Here is a 22318-nt window from a genome sequence, read left to right on the forward strand (position 1 = left end):
GCATTTAGTGCCCTTCTATTTCAGTAAGGCCTTGTTCATTTTAGACAGAGACCTTAGGTTCTTTATGGTCTGATTTGAGAGTGTGTTGATAAGAAACATGGTCTACACACTATTACCAGGATAAGAGAGAGAAGGAGTAGGATACTGGTGAAGGTGGTCCATTTGCCTAAACATCATTATTTCCAGACGTGTCAATATTAACCGTACTCTGTTGTTCCAGAAAGTGAACATTTACATAATCTAAAAGTGGTGATAGAATCACCAGATGGAAAAGTCATCATTATTATTTTTGGATGATGGGGCTCAGGGGTAGTGGGGTTATTTAAATCCAGTTTTTGTTAGATTCCTGTAGCGCCACCCAGCATGCACTGCTTTCTCCCATACATACTGCAAGAGTTCACCTCTGTGACCTAAGGAAGCAGACATGAGAAAGATGTTTAAGCTGATTTAAAAACAGAAATAAAGAACCTGTGTAATAAACTCTGGAGCCAAATGTTATTTAAATCGTTTTTTAAAATTTCAAAAACCAAATTTTAAAATTTTTAAAATTCTTATGTGCTCTCTACCCGCATTCTTTCTTAACATGGATGTTTGCACATTGACTCTAATGATGGAAAAAAGAGATCTTCCTCATGAAAACATTTTTACGTTAAATAATAATATTGGAATTATTTTCAGACTATTTCATTAAACTATATAAACTTCACTAACCTAAATTTCATACTTTGTTAATGTAATATATTTATGACCAAGTGGATAACTTTATTAGATAACCACATAAAAAAACCGTTCACATTGAATTTGTCTTCATGGTTGATCTTTAGTTTCTTTCTTTCTCCCTCAACTTTTTGGCTTTCTACATGAAGTTTACATTATTAAGATATGAAAATAAAATGCTGTTTTTGCTGATTTATATATGATGATAATAATGAAGTGTATCCTATGTTATTTGTTTGACTTAGTTTATGATCCCATTTGTAGTTGAAAATGTTGTGTATTTTACAGTTGTTGAGTAGAGTGTTCTGTAAATGTCAGCAGTGTTAATAAGGTTATTCCAAGTCTTTTACTGATTTTCTGTCTACTTGTTCTTAGTTCCCAGGAGAAAACGGTTAAAAACTCCAGCTCTTACTGTGGATTTGTCTATTTATTCCTTCAGTTCTGTCAGTTTTTGCTTTAGGTATTTTGAAACTCTGTTGTTAGGTGCATATACGTTGAGGACTGTTGTGATTCTTAATGAATCGACCCTTTTAACAGGAGAGTTCACTTTTAAAAACATGGTAATACTCCTTGTCCTAAAGTTGTCTTTGTTTTATTGTAATATAGTCACTCCAGTATTCTTACTGTTAATGTTTGCATGGTATGGTATTTTTTCTATCCTTTTAAACTATTTCTTAACATCTAAAGTGCATCTCTTTTAAAAACAGCATGTCCAGTGTCACAGTCTCTCTTTTAATCGGAATGTTCAGACTGAACGTAACTCTTGGCATAATTAGGGCTCACTCTTCCGTTTTGCTTTTTGTTCTTTTTTCCCCACCTTATTTTCTCATTTTCATACTTCTTTTGGATTAGTTTAATAATTTTTAGTATTGTGTTTTATGCACTCATTTGGATTATTAGATTTACCTTTAAAAAAAAAAAAAAAGTAGTTGGCCGGGCACGGTAGCTCACGCCTGTAATCCCAGCACCTTGGGAGGCCGAGGCAGGCGGATCACCTGAGGTCAGGAGTTTGAGACCAGCCTGGCCAACATGGTGAAACCCTGTCTCTACTAAAAATACAGATATTAGCTGGGCATGATGGCAGGTGCCTGTAATCCCAGCTACTTGAGAGGCTGAGGCAGGAGAATTGCTTGAGCCCAGGAGACAGAGGTTGCAGTGAGCCAAGGTCACACCATTGCACTCCAGCCTGGGGAAGATGGGGACAAGAGCGAGACTTCATCTCAAAAAAAAAAAAAAAAAAAAAAAAGTGGTTGATCTGGGGGGTCTGTTAGATTGGTGCAAAAATAATTGCGGTTTTTGCAATTACTTTTAATATCTTTAACATCACCATTTACTATCAAATAATATACTATGTTACTAGCAATGTAAAAACCTTGTAACTGTTCATTCTCCCCAACATTTTTGCTATTGTCGTTTTATGTCTTGTACATATATATATTTTTTAAATTTGAAATAATTACGGATTCACAGGAAGTTGCAAGAATAGTACATAGTTTCCCATGTACCCTTCACTCAGATTCCTTCAAAGATGACATCTTATATAACTGTGGTGTAATATCAAAGCCAGAAAGTTAACATCAGGTACAATGCTAACTAAACTGCAGACCTTATTCAGTTGTGCCATTTTTTACATGCATGCATTTATGTGTGTGGGTGTGTAGGTCTGTGCAAAGATCCTGCAGCTACCACCACAGCCAAGATACAGAGCTGGTTTGTTAGCACTCCCTCCATGTGCCCCTGTGTCCTGGCAATCTTTCTTCCCCCCATTCCTGTCCTCTGGCAACTGCGAATCTGTTTTTCATCTCTATGTTCTTGTTCATTTCAGAATGTTATATAAATGGCAGCATACAATATGTAACCTTTGGAGATTATGCATATATTGTAAACCCTATAATACATGAGGGGTTGGCACACTTTTTCTGTGAAGGGTCAGATAATAATAAATATTGTAGGTTTTGAGGGCTCCTTCCACAGTCCCCGTCACAACTACCCAATCCTGCTGTTGTAGTGCTAGAGCAGCCATAGACAACATGGACATGAATGAATGTGGCTGTGTGCCAGGAAGCCTTTATTCAATTTTCCCATGTGACAGAACTTGAATTTTATTTTATTGATTTATTTATTTTTTAGAGACAGAGTCTCACTCTGTTGCCAAGGCTGGAGTGCAGTGGCACCATCACAGCTCACTGCAGCCTTCAACTCCAAGGCTGAAGGGATCCTCCTACCTCAGCCTCTTGAGTAACTGAGATGACAGGCATGCGCCACCACACCCGGCTAATTTTTAAATATTCTTTTTTTGAAGAGATAGGATCTCGCTATGTTACCTAGGCTGGTCTCAAACTCCTGACCTCAAGATTTCCCCCACGTCAGCCTCCCAAAGTGTTGGGATTACAGATGTGAGTTACCGCACCAGGCCAAAACTTGAATTTTTTTTTTGAGATGGAGTCTTGCTCTGTCGCCCAGGCTGGAGGGCAGTAGCACAATCTCGCCTCACTGCAAGCTCCGCCTCCCGGGTTCACACCATTCTCCTGCCTCAGCCTCCCGAGTACCTGGGACTACAGGCACCCGCCACCATGCCTGGCTAATTTTTTTTGTATTTTTAGTAGAGACGGGGTTTCACTGTGTTAGCCAGGATGATCTCGATCTCCTGACCTTGTGATCTGCCCACCTCGGCCTCCCAAAGTGCTGGGATTACAGGCGTGAGCCACCGCGCCTGGCCAACTTGAATTTTATAGAGTATAATTTTCAGGAGTCACAAAATATTCTTAAAAACATTTTTTTCCAACCATTAAAAAAATATGAAAACATTATTAGTTTTCAGACTGTAAAAAAGCAGGCAGATTTGACCCATGAGCTGGTAGTTTGCCAATTTCCACTTTAAATTATAGGCTTTATACACACTGCACACGGAGGCTGCTCCGGTGAGTCCATGAGTGAGTGAAGAGTCAGTGGGAAGGCCAGGACATGACCGTGTTGCTGTGGGCTTTATACACACTGCACACGCAGGCTGCTCCGGTGAGTCCATGAGTGAGTGGAGAGTGAGTGGGAAGACCAGGACATGACCATACACCGCTGTAGGCTTTATACACACTGCACACGCAGGCTGCTCCGGTGAGTCCATGAGTGAGTGAAGAGTCAGTGGGAAGGCCAGGACATGACCGTGTTGCTGTGGGCTTTATACACACTGCACACGCAGGCTGCTCCGGTGACTCCGGTGAGCGAGTGGGAAGTGAATGGGAAGGCCAGGACATGACCATACACTGCTGTAGGTTTTATACATACTGCACATTTAGGGCTATAATACATTCAAAAAATATTTCTTTCCTCAACAATAAATTAACCTTAACTTACTGTAACTTTTTTACTTTATAAACTTTTAAATTTATTTAACTTTTTGACTCTTGTAATTAACACCTAACTTAAAATACAAACACATTATACAACTGGACAAAACATTCTTTCTTTATATCATTCTATAAGCCTTTTTCTATTAGAAAAATTTTTAACTCTACTTCCTGAATTCATACTTTAGAAACTTTTAATTTTTTTAAACTTCTTTGTTAAAAGCTCAGACACGAGCACGCACATTAGTCTAGGACTCCACGGGGTCAGGATCATCAAGGCTTCACCAGAAATGTGTATGCAGTCCATCACTAACCAAATCATCGTTTATGCAGTACAGGACTGTATTTCATCTTTCTTTGGGGGGTATAGTTTTGCTGCATATAGAATTTTAGGTCGTTCTGTATTTTCTCCTGGCGTGTGTAGTTTCTGATGAGACAGCAAGGCTCATCTTTATCGTTGTTCCCCATGTGTAATGTGGCTTTTCTCCTCTAGCTGTCTTTGCAATTCCTCTCCAGTTTGCTGGATTTTGAGTAAGGTTCACTCTGCCCCCTTCATGGGATTCTTGAGCTTCCTAAATCTATGGGTTTATATTTCCTATCAAATTTGGAAGAAATGAGCATTTTTTTAAATAAGATTTTGTCTTTCTCAATCTCTTTTGCCTCTTCCTCTGGGCCATTTGTTGACTTCCTCCTACAGGGTCCACATAGTTTTGCTTATTCTCATGTCTAGCGTTTTTTGATTGTATGCCAGAGCATTTTGGATACTAAAAAGAGTGTAGAGTTTAGTTCTGTCAGTTACTCTACCTGCTCCTTCCGAGACTTGCCTTTAAACTTCATTAGGCTGTGTCCATTGTGGCTTTTACTTTACTGCTAGCACAGCCCTACTCCTAAGGCAGGGCCTTCCAGGCTATCACCAGAGTGCCCAAGGTGTAGGACGAGGTCTCTTCATGTTTGCTGGTGGTGGAAACTCCACTGTCTTCAAGCCCAGTGCAAGCTCCATTGGTTGGCCAGCCCCAGGACCTTGCCTGGCTTCTCTGAGTCTTACCCTATATCCTGATAGCTCTCTCTTCAGCCAGAGTCTAAAGGGCACTTGCCATCTGCACACTGCCCTGCTTTCTGGTGCTGTGTCCTGCAGATGGTGGCCTCAATAGTCTTGATCTCCAGTCTCTGTCTCCTCATCTGAGGAACTACCTCCCTCACTAGGATACAGTCTGGACAGTGCCTATGGGCACAAAATTGGCGTGATAGAGAGTTGTTTCCCTTCTGTCTGGGATAACAATCTGGCACTGCCCATTGTCCGTCACATGAATGCAGTTGCTAGAACCATTTCTTCAGTTCTAGTGTTGATGGTAGGAAGGCTGGTCAGTGGCTCTGCCCATTCACAAATGACCACCCCCACTGTCCCCTGCTCAGTGGCTCTGCTCGATCACAGTCACCCCCGCGGTCCTGTGGCATCACAGGTGCTGATAATGCCAACTGCAAAGTCGAGTGCTGGAGTGATTCATGTTCCTTTTTTACTGACTTTTTTTTTTTTTCTTAGAAGGTTTTGAGATGTTCTCTTTATCCTGTGTTTAGCAAATCTCTGTTGTCTCAGTTCTCTCCTGGAAGTGCTGTGAAATGCAGGTGGGGCTTCCTGGACTGATACTCTCTTTCTTCATCTTTTGATTCCTGTTTTTGTGTTTTTGTGCTACTTTAAGGGGACATCTCTCCACTTCATTTCTCAGCTCTTTTATAGAAGTGTCCACTCTTCTTCTCTTCATCAAGGCCTGCTTCCCCCAGCCCTGGACCAAGCCCACTGCCTCTTTCTGCCCCGCATCGAAGCCCTCTGCCCAACTTGAGCAGCTGTCTGACTGATGATCACCTTTGTGCTGGGATGTCTGGCATCTAGGGACACCACCTCTTCTTCCCTTCCCCCTTAAGCACCTGTTCTCTGCTGACCTCCTCCCTTCAGAGTTCCTCAGTTACACCCACTGTCTTCTTTACCTGGTCTTGCTTTAAAAAACTGTATCCATGTTGACTGTCCAATTCCAGCAGTTTTCTTTAAGTGTTTTCTGGAACAGTGTGAGGGAGGTAGGGAGGAAAGACATCGTAGGAGTCATTAACATGGTAAACTCTCTCTCCCATATTATTGTTTACTTACCCAGATTATCCTGAGGATTTTGTCGGTTCCACAGGGTATGGTTCTTGATGGAATGAACAGATTACCCTCAGATTGGAGGATAAGAAATTAATTGTTGGATAACTAAGGTTACTCAGTCACCTTGGATTTGAGAGCTCACCTTTGAATTGGCCACCTGGGCAGAGCTGGGTCTGTGACACTGTGAGCCTGGCGATGCATGCCCTCATGCATCTACTGACCCAACTCTTTTTCTTCAGATGTCACCAGCACCTGCCTAGCTGTCAAGGAGTGGTTTGTGTATCCTGGGAACCCACTGAGGCACCCGGACCTCGTCAGGCCGCTGCAGATGACCATTCCAGGTACAGGCAGCCTTTCTTTAAATGAACCACAGATCTTTCCATTCTATGATAAAAGTCTAAGAATGCATCAGTTATGGAAAGCATCTTTTACCAGAATTGCACAAATACTAGTTTTTATTTAAACCCTTGGCTCATGATTAATGTATCCATCTAACAAAGTCCCAAAATAATGGAAGGATGATGCTGTGGCAGGTTTACCCTGGACCATCTGCGGCGGTGCTCTGCCTCTTTCTCCATCCACCCTGGTCCAGGTCCACAGCAGTGGAGAGAGAAAAGAGACAGAAGGATGGCCGTGGTCAGCGCATGTTGCTGCTGCAGCCCCAGTGCCTGATGTCTAGTTGTTGCTTGGTAGACGTCCACAGAGTTTAACAGGATAGATTCTTGATATTCTGCTTGAATCAACAATCTTACCTTCTCCCCACCACTGAAAGCATATTTTGATGAGTTCTGGCACCAGAAAGAGAAGATAAAGGAGGGTTATTTTCACTGGAAAAAAGGTTATATTTTCATGAGCAATATCTTAAAGCTTAATGAGAGGTAAGGAAAAACAAAGTTCACCTGCAGATTAGCTGAAGTATATCCAAAGAGCAGCCTTTCTTTCTGTGAGTTCGTAGTATCTGAAACAGGTCAGGAATGTACAAGTGTCAGGGTAGGGTTCTACACACAAACAGTTAAGGAAGAGGAGGCTAAGCTTCAGAGTTTATTTTTAGTGGCTCATGTCATTGTTTCACCGAACAAATATTTTCCTACAGTTTTGCTATTCCATTTTCATATGCATTAAATTCTCTGGTTTCGCTACGATTTTCCATGACATGAACGTGTAATTTACCAAGTACAGATCGGAGCACTATAATTGGTTTTTAAATAAATGGAATTGTATTGAGAGAGAAGTTGAGAAAAGCTATTGTAGGGAGTGTTTCCTTATGCTGTTAATCATACACTAAAACCTTAAAAGTACTTATCAGAGAAACATAATTAAAATCATTGACATTTGTTTTTACAGTAAGGAGCATTTTTTTAAAGGATAGCCAAAATAATTTTCCAAAAATGTTTTATTATATATGTATTTTCATCTTATAGTATCTTTCCAAATATAATATGGAAAATGACTATTACATCTCTTTTCATTGTTTGAATTAAAGAGAACATTTGACTGTTCGTCATTGTGTCAAGAGTTAATTTTAAAGGCCACTCTATATAATGTTTTAATAAATTCCAGAAATTGTATAAGTATTAGAGAGACTACTTCAGAGCTTGTGAAAACATCCTCCGTTGCACTCCTAGAGTGGGAAAGCGTGTGTATAGCACCTTGGACCACACATTGGGTTCTCTTCTGGAAGGAGCTCCGGAAGCCTGTGCCCTACATGGAGGGCCACGTCTCAAACACACTCATTTTCACAGCTATTATTCTAGACATAGGATTTGAACTTTTATACGGAGGGCCACGTCTCAGACACATTCATTTCCACAGCTATTGCTCTAGAAATTGGATTTGAATTTTTATATGGAGGGCCACGTCTCAAACACACTCATTTTCACAGCTATTATTCTAGACATAGGATTTGAACTTTTATATGGAGGGCCACGTCTCAGACACATTCATTTCCACAGCTGTTACTCTAGAAATTGGATTTGAATTTTTTATTCCAGATTATTTCAATGGGTGACTCCTTATTTACACTTGCACTAATGCAATATCATCAATAATGATGATAATTCAAAAGACAAGATTTTAAATTTTAAGTGCTTTGCCGTATCTATGAGGAATATTGCCAAATGATTTTAGACAAAAATGGAAAACAGAACATCCAATTTCCTGTCAAGTATTCACATGAATACAACATACGATTAAAAACAGATCAGCTGGGTGGTGTTGGGGGGCTCACGCCTGTAATCCCAGCACTTTGGGAGGCCGTGGCAGGTGGGTCACCTGAGATCAGGAGTTTGACACCCGCCTGGCCAACATGGTGAAACCTTGTCTCTACTAAAAATACAAAAATTAGCTGGGTATGGTGGCAGACACCTGTAGTCTCAGCTACTCAGGAGGCTGAGGCAGGAGAATTGCTGGAACCCTGGAGGCGGAGGTTGCAGTGAGCCGAGATCACGCCATTGCACTCCAGCCTGGGCGACAACAGCAAGACTCCATCTCAAAAAAAAAAAGTGAGATCCTGCCAATGGGCCCTTCCCGTCCACCTGTCAGGAAAACCTGCAAAAGGTTCTTGTTGCACCATTAGAGCCAGTTTTTCCCAAATGACACCCATACCTGATTTTCCTTGTTCTTCTAAGACAGTTTTAATTAGGGTAATCTCATAAGTGCTACATTTTCAGTGAATTTTTCAATATAGTGGCCCATGTTCTTTTTTTTTTTTTAAAGTCTTTTTCCTCTGGTAGCACATGTGATTTAATGCTTGCTTTCCTGAATTGTAGAAATAAAAGGAAATCACAAGTATTTTTCAACAAAGTGGAACTGAGGCCGAAGGGTGCAGAAAAAAACTATAGAAATTAGTTAAAAATTAGGAAGGGGAAATAATCAAAATTAACGAGCCAGGGAGCAGAAAAAGAAATCTCATTCCTGGGTGCTATGGTTTGAATGTTTGTACCCCCACCTCACCACCCCACCCCCGCAATTCCTGTATTGAAAACCTAATCACTAATGTGATGGTATTGGGAGGTGGGGCCTTTGGGAGGGAAAGAGGTGATTAGATGGGATTCCTGCCCTTATAAAAGAGGCCCCTTCTTCCGTGTGAAGGTGCCAGTGTGCCATCTGTGAACCAGGAAGTGGGGCCTCACCAGAAGCCAACCATGCTGGCACCTTGATCTTGGGCTTCCAGCCTCCAGAAATTTTCTGCTGTTAAAAGCTACCTAATTTATGGTGTTTTGCCATCGCATCTCAGATGGACCAAGACACTGGTTTGTTTTATTCAGGGAGCTTATTTACATGCATATATTTCTGTGGGCCTCATCTTTTTTTTTTTTTTTTTTTTTTTTTTGAGACAGAGTCTCACTCTGTCACCCAGGCTGGAATGCAGTGGCACAATCTTAGCTCACTGCAACCTCCGCCTCCTGAGTAGCTGGGACTACAGGCACATGCCACCACACCCAACTAATTTTTGTATTTTTAGTAGAGTCTGGGTTTCACCTTGTTGGCCAGGCTGGTCTCAAACTCCTGGCCGCAAATGATCCTTCCGCTTCTGCCTCCCAAAGTGCTGGGATTACAGGCATCAGCCACTGCCCAGCGTATGGGCCCCATCTTTATGTGTGTGCATGTGGGAGCATGTATATAGGATATATATACTACATTTCATTTCTTTTACAATATATCATGGAAGATGATGTTTCTGATAACACAGTTTAGCTTCTATTTCCCAAACCCAGCTCGTAAAGGTCCTTGATGTGTGCATGTGTGTCTACCCTTTCCCAGCACACTGCCTGCTCTCACTCCTCTTACTCACTTTCCTGATGTTCTCCATTCTGTGGCTTGGGAGTCTTGGCCCACACCAAAGGCAAGCATTTGAAATTGCCTTTTCAGTCTCCAGAATTGGAGATTTGTCAATTTCTCTTCTAAGTGTTGTTTTTTTTAAGTTACTTTAAGCATATCCTTATTTTAGAAACCTAGGAAAACTAATGCACACATCTCATTGGTAATTTGTCTATCTTGAAGAACCTTTTTAAAGTGGTGTTCAACAATCAGAAAGCTTAGTATTTCTTGGCTATACACATTTGATTTACCAAAATTGCAGAATATCTTAGAAGACTATTTTACAAAACGAAATGAGGGTAAGTCATACATTTCATGAAAAAAGGACCATGTATTTGATTCAATCTGTCATTTGCTATCAAACAGTTGTAGTGGCTTTCTTGTTCACCTCCTCTTACATACACTGTTGAAGGTTTTCATCTGATCCTTGTTGCAAGGTCAGTCAAGAAAGTGCTCAACAAGTCTTGGAGGTTTCTGTGAGTGGTAAAAGGAAGCTGGTGTGTGTGTGTGTGTGTGTGCGCGCGCACATGCCCTTAAGGAAGCTGTGTGTGGGTGTGTGTGTGCCTGCCCTTGGTGAAGCTCTGCTCATGTGGCTGCCAGTGTCTGAAACTGCCCCGACCATTGCAGATCAACATAAATTGGTTAAAATCTCAAAAGCAGTTTTTCACCAACTTGTAAAAAATAGTGTGAAGCTTTGTCAAATGTGTTAACAAATTCACATTAGAGTCACAAGGGTTAAATTTTGCATTACTACTTTTTATAGCCACTTTCACTGTTGAATGCATTAGATGGGAGTGGTGTAATGATGTCATTTTTGCAAGCATGAAATTAGAAAACTTATCCATGTAAGTATAGAGTTTGATGTATTGAGATGTAAATGTATTCTGTTTTGTTTATATATGAATGAATTTTTTTGCTTATTATAAATAGGCTTTTGAATTTTGTTCATCTAAAGATTCACTTTGCATGTGCGTAGTCAGGGTTTTTTGAGGTTTTTTTTTGTTTTTTTTTAATGTAAGTTCTGGGATACATGTGCAGAACTTGCAGGATTGTTACAGAGGTATACATGTGCCATTGTGGTTTGCTGCACCTATCAGCCCGTCATCTAGGTTTTAAGCCCCACATGCATTAGGTATTTGTCCTAATGCTGCCCCTCCCCTTGCCCCCAACCCCCCAACAGGACCCAGTGTGTGATGTTCCCCTCCCTGTGTCCGTGCGCTCTCATTGTTCAACTCCCACTTATGAGTGAGAACATGCGGTGTTTGGTTTTCTATTCTTGTGTTAGTTTGCTGAGAATTATGGTTTCCAGCTTCATCCATGTCCCTGCAAAGGACATGAACTCATTCTTTTTTATGGCTGCATAGTATTCCATGGTGTGTGTATGCCACATTTTCTTTATGCAGTCTATCATTGATGGGCATTTGGATTGGTTCCAAGCCTTGCTATTGTAAATAGTACTGCAGTAAACATACGTGTGCATGTGTCTTTATAGTAGAAAGATTTATACCTTTGGGTATATACCTAGTAATGGGATTGCTGGGTCAGATGGTATTTCTGGTTCTAGACCCTTGAGGAACTGCTACACTGTCTTCCACAATGGTTGAACTAATTTACATTCCCATCAACAGTGTAAAAGCATTCCTATTTCACCACACCCTCGCCAGCATAGTTGTTTCCTGACTTTTTAATGATCACCATTCTGACTGGCATGAAATGGTATCTCATTGTGGTTTTAATTTGCATTTTTCTAATGACCAGTGATGATGAGCTTTTTTCTTCATATGTTTGTTGGCCACATAAATGTCTTCTTTTGAGAAGTGTCTGTTCATATCCTTCATCCACTTTTTGATGGGGTTGTTTTTTTCATGTAAATTTAAGTTCCTTGTAGATTCTGGATATTAGCCCTTTGTCAGATGGATAGATTGCAAAAATTTTCCCCCATTCTGTATAGGTTGCCTGTTCACTCTGATGATAGTTTCTTTTGCAGTGCAGAAGCTCTTTAGTTTAATTAGATCCCATTTGTCAATTTTGGCTTTTGTCACAATTGCTTTTGGTGTTTTGGTCATGAAGTCTTTGCCCATGCCTATGTCCTGAATGGTATTGTCTAGGTTTTCTTCTAGGGTTTTTATGGTTTTAGGTTTTACATTTAAGTCTTTAATCCATCTTGAGTTAATTTTTGTATAAGGTATAAGGAAGGGGTCCAGCTTCTGTTTTCTGCTTATGGCTAGCCAGTTTTCACAGCACCATTTATTAAACAGGGAATCTTTTCCCTGTTGCTTGTTTTTGTCAGGTTTGTCAAAGATCAGATGGTTGTAGATGTGTGGTGTTATTTCTGAGGCCTTTGGTCTATATATCTGTTTTGGTACCAGTACCACGCTGTTTTGGTTACTGTAGCCTTGTAATATAGTTTGAAGTCAGGTAGCATGATGGCTCCAGCTTTGTTCTTTTTGCTTACGATTGTCTTGGCTATACGGGCTTTTTGGTTCCATATGAAATTTAAAGTAGTTTTTTCTAATTCTGTGAAGAAAGTCAATGTTAGCTTGATGGGAATGGCATTGAATCTGTAAATTACTTTGGGCAGTATGGCCATTTTCATGATATTAATTCTTCCTATCCATGAGCATGGAATGTTTTTCCATTTGTTTTGTCCTCTTATTTCCTTGAGCAGTGGTTTGTAGTTCTCCTTGAAGAGGTCCTTCACGTCATTTGTAAGTTGTATTCCTAGGTATTTTATTCTCTGTGTAGCAATTGTGAATGGGAGTTCACTCATGATTTGGCTGTCTGCTTGTCTATTATTGGTGTATAGGAATGCTTGTGATTTTTGCACATTGATTTTTGTATGCTGAGACTTTGCTGAAGTTGCTTATCACCTTAAGGAATTTTTGGGCTGAGACAATGGGGTTTTCTAAATATACAATCACGTCATCTGCAAACAGAGACAATTTGATTTTCTCTCTTCCTATTTGAATACCTTTTATTTCTTTTTCTTGCCTGATTGTCCTGGACAGAACTTCCAATACTGTGTTGAATAGGAGTGGTGAGAGAGGGCATCCTTGTCTTGTGCTGGTTTTCAAAGGGAATGTTTCCAGCTTTTGCCCATTCTGTATGATATTGGCTTTGGGTTTGTCATAAATAGCTCTTGTTATTTTGAGATATGTTCTGTCAATACCTAGTTACTGGGACTTTTTAGCATGAAGCGCTGTTGAATTTTATCGAAGGCCTTTTCTGCATCTATTGAGATAAACGTGATTTTTGTCATTGGTTCATTTATGTGATTAATTACGTTTATTAATTTGCATATATTGAACCAGGCTTGCATCCCAGGGATGAAGCCGACCTGATCGTGGTAGATAAACTTTTTGATGTGCTGCTGGATTTGGTTTGCCATTATTTTATTGAGGATTTTCACATTGATGTTCATCAGAGATATTGGCCTGAAATTTTCTTTTTTTGTTGTGTCTCTGCCAGGTTTTGGTATCAGGATGATGCTGACCTCATAAAATGAGTTAGGGAAAAGTCCCTCGTTTTCTATTGTTTGGAATAGTTTCAGAAGGAATGGTACCAGCTCCTCTTTGTACCTCTGGTAGAATTCGACTGTGAATCCGTCTGGTCCTGGGCTTTTTTTTGGTTGCTAGGCTATTAATTACTGTGTCAATTTCAGAACCTATTATTGGTCCATTCAGGGATTCAACTTCTTCCTGGTTTAGTCTTGGAAGGTGTATGTGTCCAGGAATTTATCCATTTCTTCTAGATTTTCTAGTTTATTTGTGTAGAGGTGTTTATAGTATTCTCTGATGGTAGTTTGTATTGCTGTGCGATCAGTGGTGATATCCCCTTTATCATTTTTATTGTGTCTGTTTGATTATTCTCTGTTTTCTTGTTAGTCTGGCTAGCAGTCTATCTATTTTGTTAATCTTTTCAAAAAAAACCCAGCTCCTGGATTCATTGATTTTTTTGAAGGGTTTTTCATGTCTCTATCTCCTTCAGTTCTGCTCTGATCTTAGTTATTTCTTGTCTTCTGCTAGCTTTTGAATTTGTTTGCTCTTGCTTCTCTAGTTCTTTTAATTGTGATGTTAAGGTGTCGATTTCATATCTTTCCTGCTTTCTGATGTGGGCATTTAGTGCTAGAAATTTCCGTCTTAACACTGCTTTAGCTGTGTCCTAGAGATTCTGGTACGTTGTCTCTTTGTTCTCATTGGTTTCAAATAACTTCTTCATTTCTGCCTTAATTTTGTTATTTACCCAGTAGTCATTCAGGAGCAGGCTGCTCGGCTTCCATGTAGTTGTGCAGTTTTGAGTGAGTTTCTTAATCCTGAGCTCTAATTTGATTGCACTATGGTCTGAGAGACTGTTTGTTATGATTTCTGTTCTTTTGTATTTGCTGAGGTGCATTTTACTTCCATTTATGTGGTTGATTTTAGAATAAGTGCTGTCTGGTGCTGAGAAGAATGTATATTCTGTTGATTTGGGTTGGAGAGTTCTGTAGATGTCTCTTAGGTCTACTTGGTCCAGAGTTGAGTTCAAGTCCTGAATATCCTTGTTAATTTTTGTCTCGTTGATCTAATATTGACAATGGGGTGTTAAAGTCTCCCACTATTACTGTGTGGGAGTCTAAGTCTCTTTGTAGGTCTGTAAGAGCTTGTTTTATGAATCTGGGTGATCCTGTATTGGGTGCATATATATTTAGGATAGCTACCTCTTCTTGTTGCATTGATCCCTTTACCATTATGTAATACCCCTTTGTCTTTTTTGATCTTTGTTGGATTAAAGTGTGTTGTATTAGAGACTAGCATTGCAACCTGCTTTTTTTTTGCTTTCCATTTGGTAAATATTCCGCCATCCCTTTATTTTAAGCCTATGTGTGTCTTTGCACATGAAATGGGTCTCCTGAATACAGCACACCAATAGGTCTTGACTCATTATCCAAATTGCCAGTCTGTGTCTTTTAATTGGGGCATTTTGCCCGTTTACATTTAAGGTTAATATTGTTATGTGTCATCATGATGCTAGCTGGTTATTTTGCACATTAGTTGATGCAGTTTCTTCCTAGTGTCAATGGTCTTTATTTTTTGGTGTGTTTTTGCAGTGGCTGGTACCAGTTTTTTCTTTCCTTATTTAGTGCTTCCTTCAGGAGCTCTTGTAAGGCAGGCCTGGTGGTAACAAAATCCCTCAGCATTTGCTTGTCTATAAAGGATTTTATTTCTCCTTTACTTGTGAAACTTAGTTGGCTGGATATGAAATTCTGAGTTGATTTGCAGAAGAATTTTCTTTATAAAATTGAAGTTTTAAGGGATGTCAGTGTTTTTGCCATTTTTCCAGTTCCAAAATGATTCCATTCCATTCTAGAAATCTGAAGTATGTAACTTGAAATCCTTAATAAAATTTGGATTCAATTTAAAAAAAAAAGAGGGAAAGAAATTCTGAGTTGAAAATTCTTTTCTTTAAGAATGTCGGGGCCAGGCGCGGTGGCGCATGCCTGTAATCCCAGCACTTTGGGAGGCCAGATCACGAGGTCGGGAGATTGAGACCATCCTGGCTAATATGGTGAAACCTTGTCTCTACTAAAAATACAAAAAAGTAGCCAGGCATTGTGGCACGCACCTGTAGTCCCAGCTACTTGGGAGGCTGAGGCAGGAGAATCACTTGAGCCTGGGAGGCAGAGGTTGCAGTGAGCTGAGATCGTGCCACTGCACTCCAGCCTGGATGACAGAGCGAGACTCCATCTCAAAAAAAAAGAATGTTGGACATTGGTCCCCCACTCCTTTGTGGCTGGTAGGGTTTCTGCAGAGAGATCTGCTGTTAGTCTGATGGGCTTCCCTTTGTAGGTAACCTGACCTCTCTCTCTGGCTGCCCTTAACATTTTTTCCTTCATTTCAACCTTGGAGAATCTGACAATTAGGTGTCTTAGGGTTGCTCTTCTCAAGGAGTATCTTATTGGTGTTCTCTGTATTTACTGAATTTGAATGTTGGTCTATCTTGTTAGGTTGGGGAAGTTTTCCTGGATAATATCCTAAAGTGTGTTTTCCAACTTGGTTCCGTTCTCCCCATCTCTTTCCGGTACACCAGTCAATTGTAGGTTTGGTCTTTTCACATAGTCCCATATTTCTTGGAGGCTTTGTTCGTTCCTTTTCATTCTTTTTTCTCTAATCTTGTCTTCATGCCTTATTTAAATATGTTGATCTTCAATCTATGATATCCTTTCTTCCACTTGATTGATTTGGCTATTGATACTTGTGTGTGCTTCACGAAGTTCTCGTGCTGTGTTTTTCAGCTCCATCAGGTTATTTATGTTCTTCTCTGAACTGGTTATTCCAGTTAGCAGTTCCTGTAAGTGTTTATCAAGGTTCTTAGCTTCCTTGCATTGGGTTAGAACATGCTCCTTTAGCTCAGAGGAGTTTGTTATTACCCATCTTCTGAAGCCTAGTTCTGTCAGTTCATGAAACTCATTCTCTCTGTCCAGTTTTGTGCCCTTGCTGGAGAGGAGTTGCGATCATTTAGAGAAGAGGCATTCTGGTTTTTGTAATTTTCAGCATTTTTGCGCTGGTTTTTCCTCATCTTTGTGGATTCATCTATCTTTGATCTATAAGGCTGATGACCTTTGGATGGGGTTTTTGTGTACGTGTCCTTTTTGTTGATGCTGTTACTTTGTTTGTTAGTTTTTCTTCCAACTGGCCTCTCTTCTGCAGGTGCCTCTCTTCTGCAGGTCTGCTGCAGTTTGCTGGAGGTCCACTCTATACCCTGTTTGCCTGGTATCACCAGCGGAGGCTGCAGAACAGCAAATATTGCTGCCTGCTCCTTCCTGTGGAAGCTTCCTCCTAAAGGGGCACTGACCAGATGCCAGCCAGAGCTCTCCTGTATGAGGTGTCTGTCGACCCCTGCTGGGAGGTCTCTCCCAGTCAGGAGGCACGGGGATGAGGGACCCATTGAGGAAGCAGTCTGTCCCTCAGCACAGCTCGAGTGCTGTGCTGGGAGAAACCTCCTTGCCAGGATCCGCTGCTGCTCTCTGCAGAGCCGTCAGGCAGGAACGTTTAAGTCCACTGAAGCTGCACCCACAGCAGCCCCCTTCCCCCAGGTGCTCTGTCCCAGGGAGATGGGAGTTTTATCTATAAGCCCCTGACTGGGGCTGCTGCCTTTCTTTCAGAGATGCCCTACCCAGTGAGGAGGAATCTAGAGAGGTAGTCTGGCCACAACCACTTTGCCGCACTGTGGTGAGTTCCGCCCAGTCCAAACTTCCTGGCCTCCCAGCACTGTTGGGAAAACTGCCTACCAAGCCTCAGTAATGGCAGACGCCCCTCCCCCCACCAAGCTCGATCGTCCCAGGTCGACTTCAGACTGTTGTGCTGGCAGTGAGAATTTCAAGCCAGTGGTCCTTAGCTTGCTGGGCTCCATGGGAATGGGACCCGCTGAGTGAGACCACTTGGCTCCCTGGCTTCAGCCCCCTTTCCAGGGGAGTGACAGTTCTGTCTCGCAGGAATTCCAGGCACCACTGGGGTACGAAAAAAAACTCCTGCAGCTAGCTCGGTGTCTGCCCAAACAGCTGCCCAGTTTTGTGCTTGAAACCCAGGGCTCTGGTGGTGTAGACACACGAGGGAATCTCCTGATCTGCAGATTGCAAAAACTGTGGGAAAAGCATAGTATCTGGGCTGGATAGCACCATCCCTCATGGCTTCCCTTGGCTGGGGAAGAGCAGTCCCCAGCTCCTTGCACTTCCTGGGTGAGGCGACACCCCACCCTGCTTCTGCTCACCCTCCATGGGCTGTACCCACTGCCTAACCAGTCCCATTGAGATGAACCAGGTACCTCAGTTGGAAATGCAGAAATCACCAGCCTTCTGCGTTGAAATCACTGGGAGCTGCAGACCAGAGCTGTTCTTATTTGGCCATCTTGCCAGATCTCCAGTATTTTCAGTTCATGGATTGATTACGATCATAGCCATGACATGATCACAAGGTCCCACAATAGGCCGTCTGCAGGCTGAGGAGCAAGGAGAGCCAGTCCATGTCCCAAAACTGAAGACCTTGGAGTCCAGTGTTCGAGGGCAGGAAGCATCCAGCATGGGAGAAGGATGTAGGCTGGGAGGCCAGGCCCGTGTCTCCAGTTTTCTGAGTTTTTTTGGTTTGGTTGTTTTTTGTTTTTTGTTTTTTTTTCCTTTTGGCCAGGAATGATCTACCAACAGATAATGCTAAATAAATACTCACTTAAATTGAACTTGTGAATTTAAGCTTTCACAAATGATCTGAGCTAAAAGATATATGCAAGTTAATTCTGGGAGTTTCACTTCTTACATCCTGAGAATAGACACAAGCCAGGCAGTTTTATGTTTTTATTAACCCTAGGAATATGTAAGGAAAATAACCTTAAAATAACTCAAAAACCTACCTATTAAAAAACTTATTTCCATGTAAAAAGCACATGTAAGTGCCATGGCTTAGCGTCCAGCATGCCTTTCACTCTTCTGTGTTTGTAGCTGTGGAAACAGCAATGGGGCACTCAGGAGGTGCGTTCACAGCTCTCCCCCAGGGGCCAAGTCCTCCAGACACCTCTCAGGACAGCCTTCAGAGCTTCCCACCATAGAACTGCCTCCTTTGCCTGCGCTTCTGCATGGCCCCCTGGGGCTCAGTCCCTCCTGAAAAGACCCTGAGGCTGTCCTGTCCATCTGTTCACACAAAACCTTTTACCAAATTGTGTACTGGGGTTTTTGAAGCTGATGCGTTTTAGAAGTGATGCTGTTGGGTGACCTGGGGACCAGACTGCTTGTTTTGGTCTCTAAGTTCTTGTTGGAAACATCTCAGCTGCCCATGAGGCTCTGGGTGAAACATGAGGGCCACCTTCGATCTTTATTGGCAAAGTCTTATCTTTATTCAAGACCTAGATGACTGGATGGGTGTGGATGGAGTCCTCTTACACACCAGATAAAGTTTGAGTTGCCCTCCCCTGAGTTGGTCTGCCTTCCAATTCTGATGCAAGTACATTTCCTTTAAACTGAAATTACTTATTAACAATTCTCTTGCATCGCAACCCTCCTGAGTTATCACACCTGAGTTAGCCATTCTTTTTAGAGAGTGTACCACTAGAAGAGAAGTGATCTAAATGATCCTCCAAAAACATCCACACCCTCCCCTGGATAAGATGATTCCTGGAAACCTGTCAGCTAAGAAATAAACCTGTGTATGGCTAGGAGGAGCTAACATTTTACCGCATTTATGAAAAGAAGTAACTTTGTAATTAAAGCCTTTTTGTAGAGTGGTCAGAGGACTTCCACATATTCTGAGGATGTTCCGTTCTGGTAGTAGCATTAAAAGACAAAAACCTTGGAGTATATTATCTTCCATTAAATACCTGCAAGTTCTGGAGAGAGCTATGGAGGTATCTTATCTCCTAAATTAGTATTCACATAGGCATTCAATAAATATTTCTTGGCAAAATATTGATTGGATTTAGGATGAAAATTTTTTATATTAAAAAGATTTATCAGGACATTTTTCCTACTCTGGTGATTTTCTATAATCTATTATATCATTAGAACTCCTCAAGAGCCAATTCCTTTATTGTTGGTAAGTTACTTGTTTTCTGTGTGTAAATGATTTTGTATCCTTTTTGTTGAAACTCAGCAGCTGAATCACCTGGCTGGTGTGTTAAAACACAAATTGCTGGGCCCTACCCCTAGAATTTCTAATTGAGTAAGTCTAGGGTGGGACTGAAGAATTTGCATTTCTGAGTTCCCAGATGATACTAAGGCTGTTGGTCTAATAAAAGATGTGGGAGAGAGAAAAATAAAACCTGTTGATTCCATAAGTTGTTTACCAGCTTTGTTCACTAGTATGTCACTTATGTGTCACGGCCTCTGAAGACTGAGAACCGATGAAATCGTTCAGTCCATTTGCTGGCACTGTTGCCTGCGGTGCTAGCCTCTCACTGGTTCCTGAGTAGACCCACCTTGGAAGAACGGATGAAATCGTTCAGTCCATTCACCTGCACCGTTGCCTGCGGTGCTAGCCTCTCTCTGGTTCCTAAGCAGCCCCACCTTGAAATCCCACTGTCCTCTATTGCAGTGGATGTCCCCACGACCACCTGGGCAAGTCCATAGATCTGGAGTCCCAGTCACCTCAGCATACTTCCCCTAATCATTTCGTGGATCCAGTCCCTCACCTCTTTGCCTGCCTCTTGTTTTTCCCTTTATATTCCCCCAGTCAGCTTCCCACTGCTGCCAGAGTCCTCCTGCATAGCAGACTTGATGGTGGTCTTCCTTAGGGCTTCCCTCCAGTGTGTTCCTATTGCACTTGGGACATTTCCCTTCCCTGAACTTCCCCTTTTCTTCTCTCGTCTTTGTTCATTTCTACCCCCTCTTCAAATCTCAGCTCAAGTCTCTTCCTCACAGTGTCTCTGCCCTGCAGCAGGAGTCCTCTGCCCTACGCTTTGTAGTTGGACATGAGTGTATTTGGTTAGTTTCAGTGTGCTCCACTGATTGTAAATGTTCCCCAGGGGCAGACAGTGAGTCATTTCCCTGTGTCAGCACCTCCTGTGGTGCCTGGCATGTGATTGGTTGGATGCTTGGGTAGAGGGCAGGAAGGCTGGAAGGCTTTTATCACTGTCCATTGTTGCCTCCTTTCAATCCCAGAATAAGTTTTGTTTATAAGTGTCCTTTATCCAGCAAAGTCCAGCCCAATGTTCCCACCAGTCTCTTCCATGAAAATTTATTAATGCCCTACCCCAATTTGTTTGTTACTCTCTTTGACCTTCAGAACTCTAACAGGCTGGGCACGGTGACTCATGCCTATAATCCCAGCTCTTTGGGAGGCCTAGGTGGGAGGACCACTTGAGGCCAGGTGTTCAAGACCAGCCTGGGCAACATAGCAAGACACTGTCTCCAAAAAAAGGGAAAGAACTCCTGTCATAAAACCTTCGCACTCTTGTAATATTTGCACAGCCTTCTCCTGCAAGCTCTTCCAAGGTAGCTAGCAGCTGTTCATCTTTCATGTGGGGCCACTCAGGTGCAGAGCACCTAGAATTGTATGTATCAGTGCATATGAATGGAGCTTCAGTTCTCAGCCTTCATAGAAACTTTTGTGACAATATGGTAGGAAAAATGTTGGTAAACAATTGATGGATTTTGTGTTTCTTCCTTCCTGTCTTGTTTATTAGACAGATACCTGGAAATCTCTTCCTTGGATGTCTAAGCCCATCTCATGGAGTCTGAACCTGTAGGGAGTGAGTAAGAGATCACAAGTTCCTAGTTGTGTATTCAGGAAGTCTCTCATTGATCATTTCCACTAGACAGCCCTGCATTGCTTAACCACAGTGATCAGTTCTGAGAAATGCGCAGCTAGGTGATTCTCTCGTGAGAACATCATAGAATGTACTTGCACAAACCTAAATTGTGTGGCCTGTGTCTCCCAGGCTGCAAACCTGTGAAGCGTGTGGCTGCCGAATACTGTAGGCAGCTGTAACAGTGGCAAGCATTTGTGTATGTAAACATTCCTAAACATAGAAAAGGTAGAGTAAAAATATAGTATTGTGATCTTACGGGACCACCATTATATGTGAGATCTATCAATGACCAAAATGTTGTTATGTGGCGCATGGCTGTGCTGGGTTCTACTAAATATATGTAATGAATCTTTTTTTTTTTTTGTATTAAATTTTCATGTGTAAGCAATGAAACACAGGTAAAATCTTTCCACTGTCCATCTCCCTGCATGCTGATGGGGACATGACCTTTCAGCCACGTTCATAAATGTCTTATTCACATTAAAAAAGGACTGGAAACTTGTATTTCAGAATATGGTTATATCTGGGTGGTAGAATTGTACATTGTTTTTATTTTCTTCTTTATACTTTCCTGTCTGAATTGTAGTCAAAAAATGATTTTCAAAACCGTTAGTATATTTGAAATAACTGTGATAATGGAAGATTCATTACTTACCTTAGATCCGAGACTAGTAAACTTATTCTGTGAAGGGTAATGTAGAAAATATTTCAGGCTTTGCAGGCCACATGGTCTCTGTTACTTAGGTTGGTCATTAAAGCCTGGAAGGAACCGTGGACGATACCCACGTGTGTATACATGGTCCAGTAAAGCCTCAGCCTCAGATGCTGTAATTGGAATTTTGTGTGGTTTTCCTGCATCATGAAATATCATTTTTACTTTGGTTTTTTTTTTCAACCACTTAAAAATATGAAAGCCCTTCTTAGTTCATGGGCTGCATAAAAACAGGCAGGAGCTGGGTTTGTCCCGAGACTGCACACGTTGCCTGAGTTGATTATTTTCCTGAAAGTGTGTTTCTAAGAAGTAATTACTGAC

At 41.5% G+C, this 22318-nt stretch overlaps 1 protein-coding gene across 7 annotated transcripts in view; it reads left to right on the forward strand.

Annotated features, from left to right (window-relative positions):
• FAM120B (family with sequence similarity 120 member B) overlaps positions 1-22318 on the forward strand; it is a 97785-nt gene that overhangs the window by 17515 nt on the left and 57952 nt on the right. For 4 of the 7 annotated variants that reach the window (XM_009452450.5, XM_063812695.1, XM_054686985.2 and 1 more), the window contains exon 4: positions 6438-6539. The exons of the other annotated variants lie outside the window; for them this stretch is intronic. In XM_009452450.5, the coding sequence (XP_009450725.2) occupies positions 6438-6539 (102 nt within the window). The remainder of the gene's footprint in view (positions 1-6437; positions 6540-22318) is intronic. 7 annotated transcript variants of the gene reach the window in all.

This window comes from Pan troglodytes, chromosome 5, assembly GCF_028858775.2.
Source record: "Pan troglodytes isolate AG18354 chromosome 5, NHGRI_mPanTro3-v2.0_pri, whole genome shotgun sequence".
NCBI classification, from domain to species: Eukaryota; Metazoa; Chordata; class Mammalia; order Primates; family Hominidae; genus Pan; species Pan troglodytes.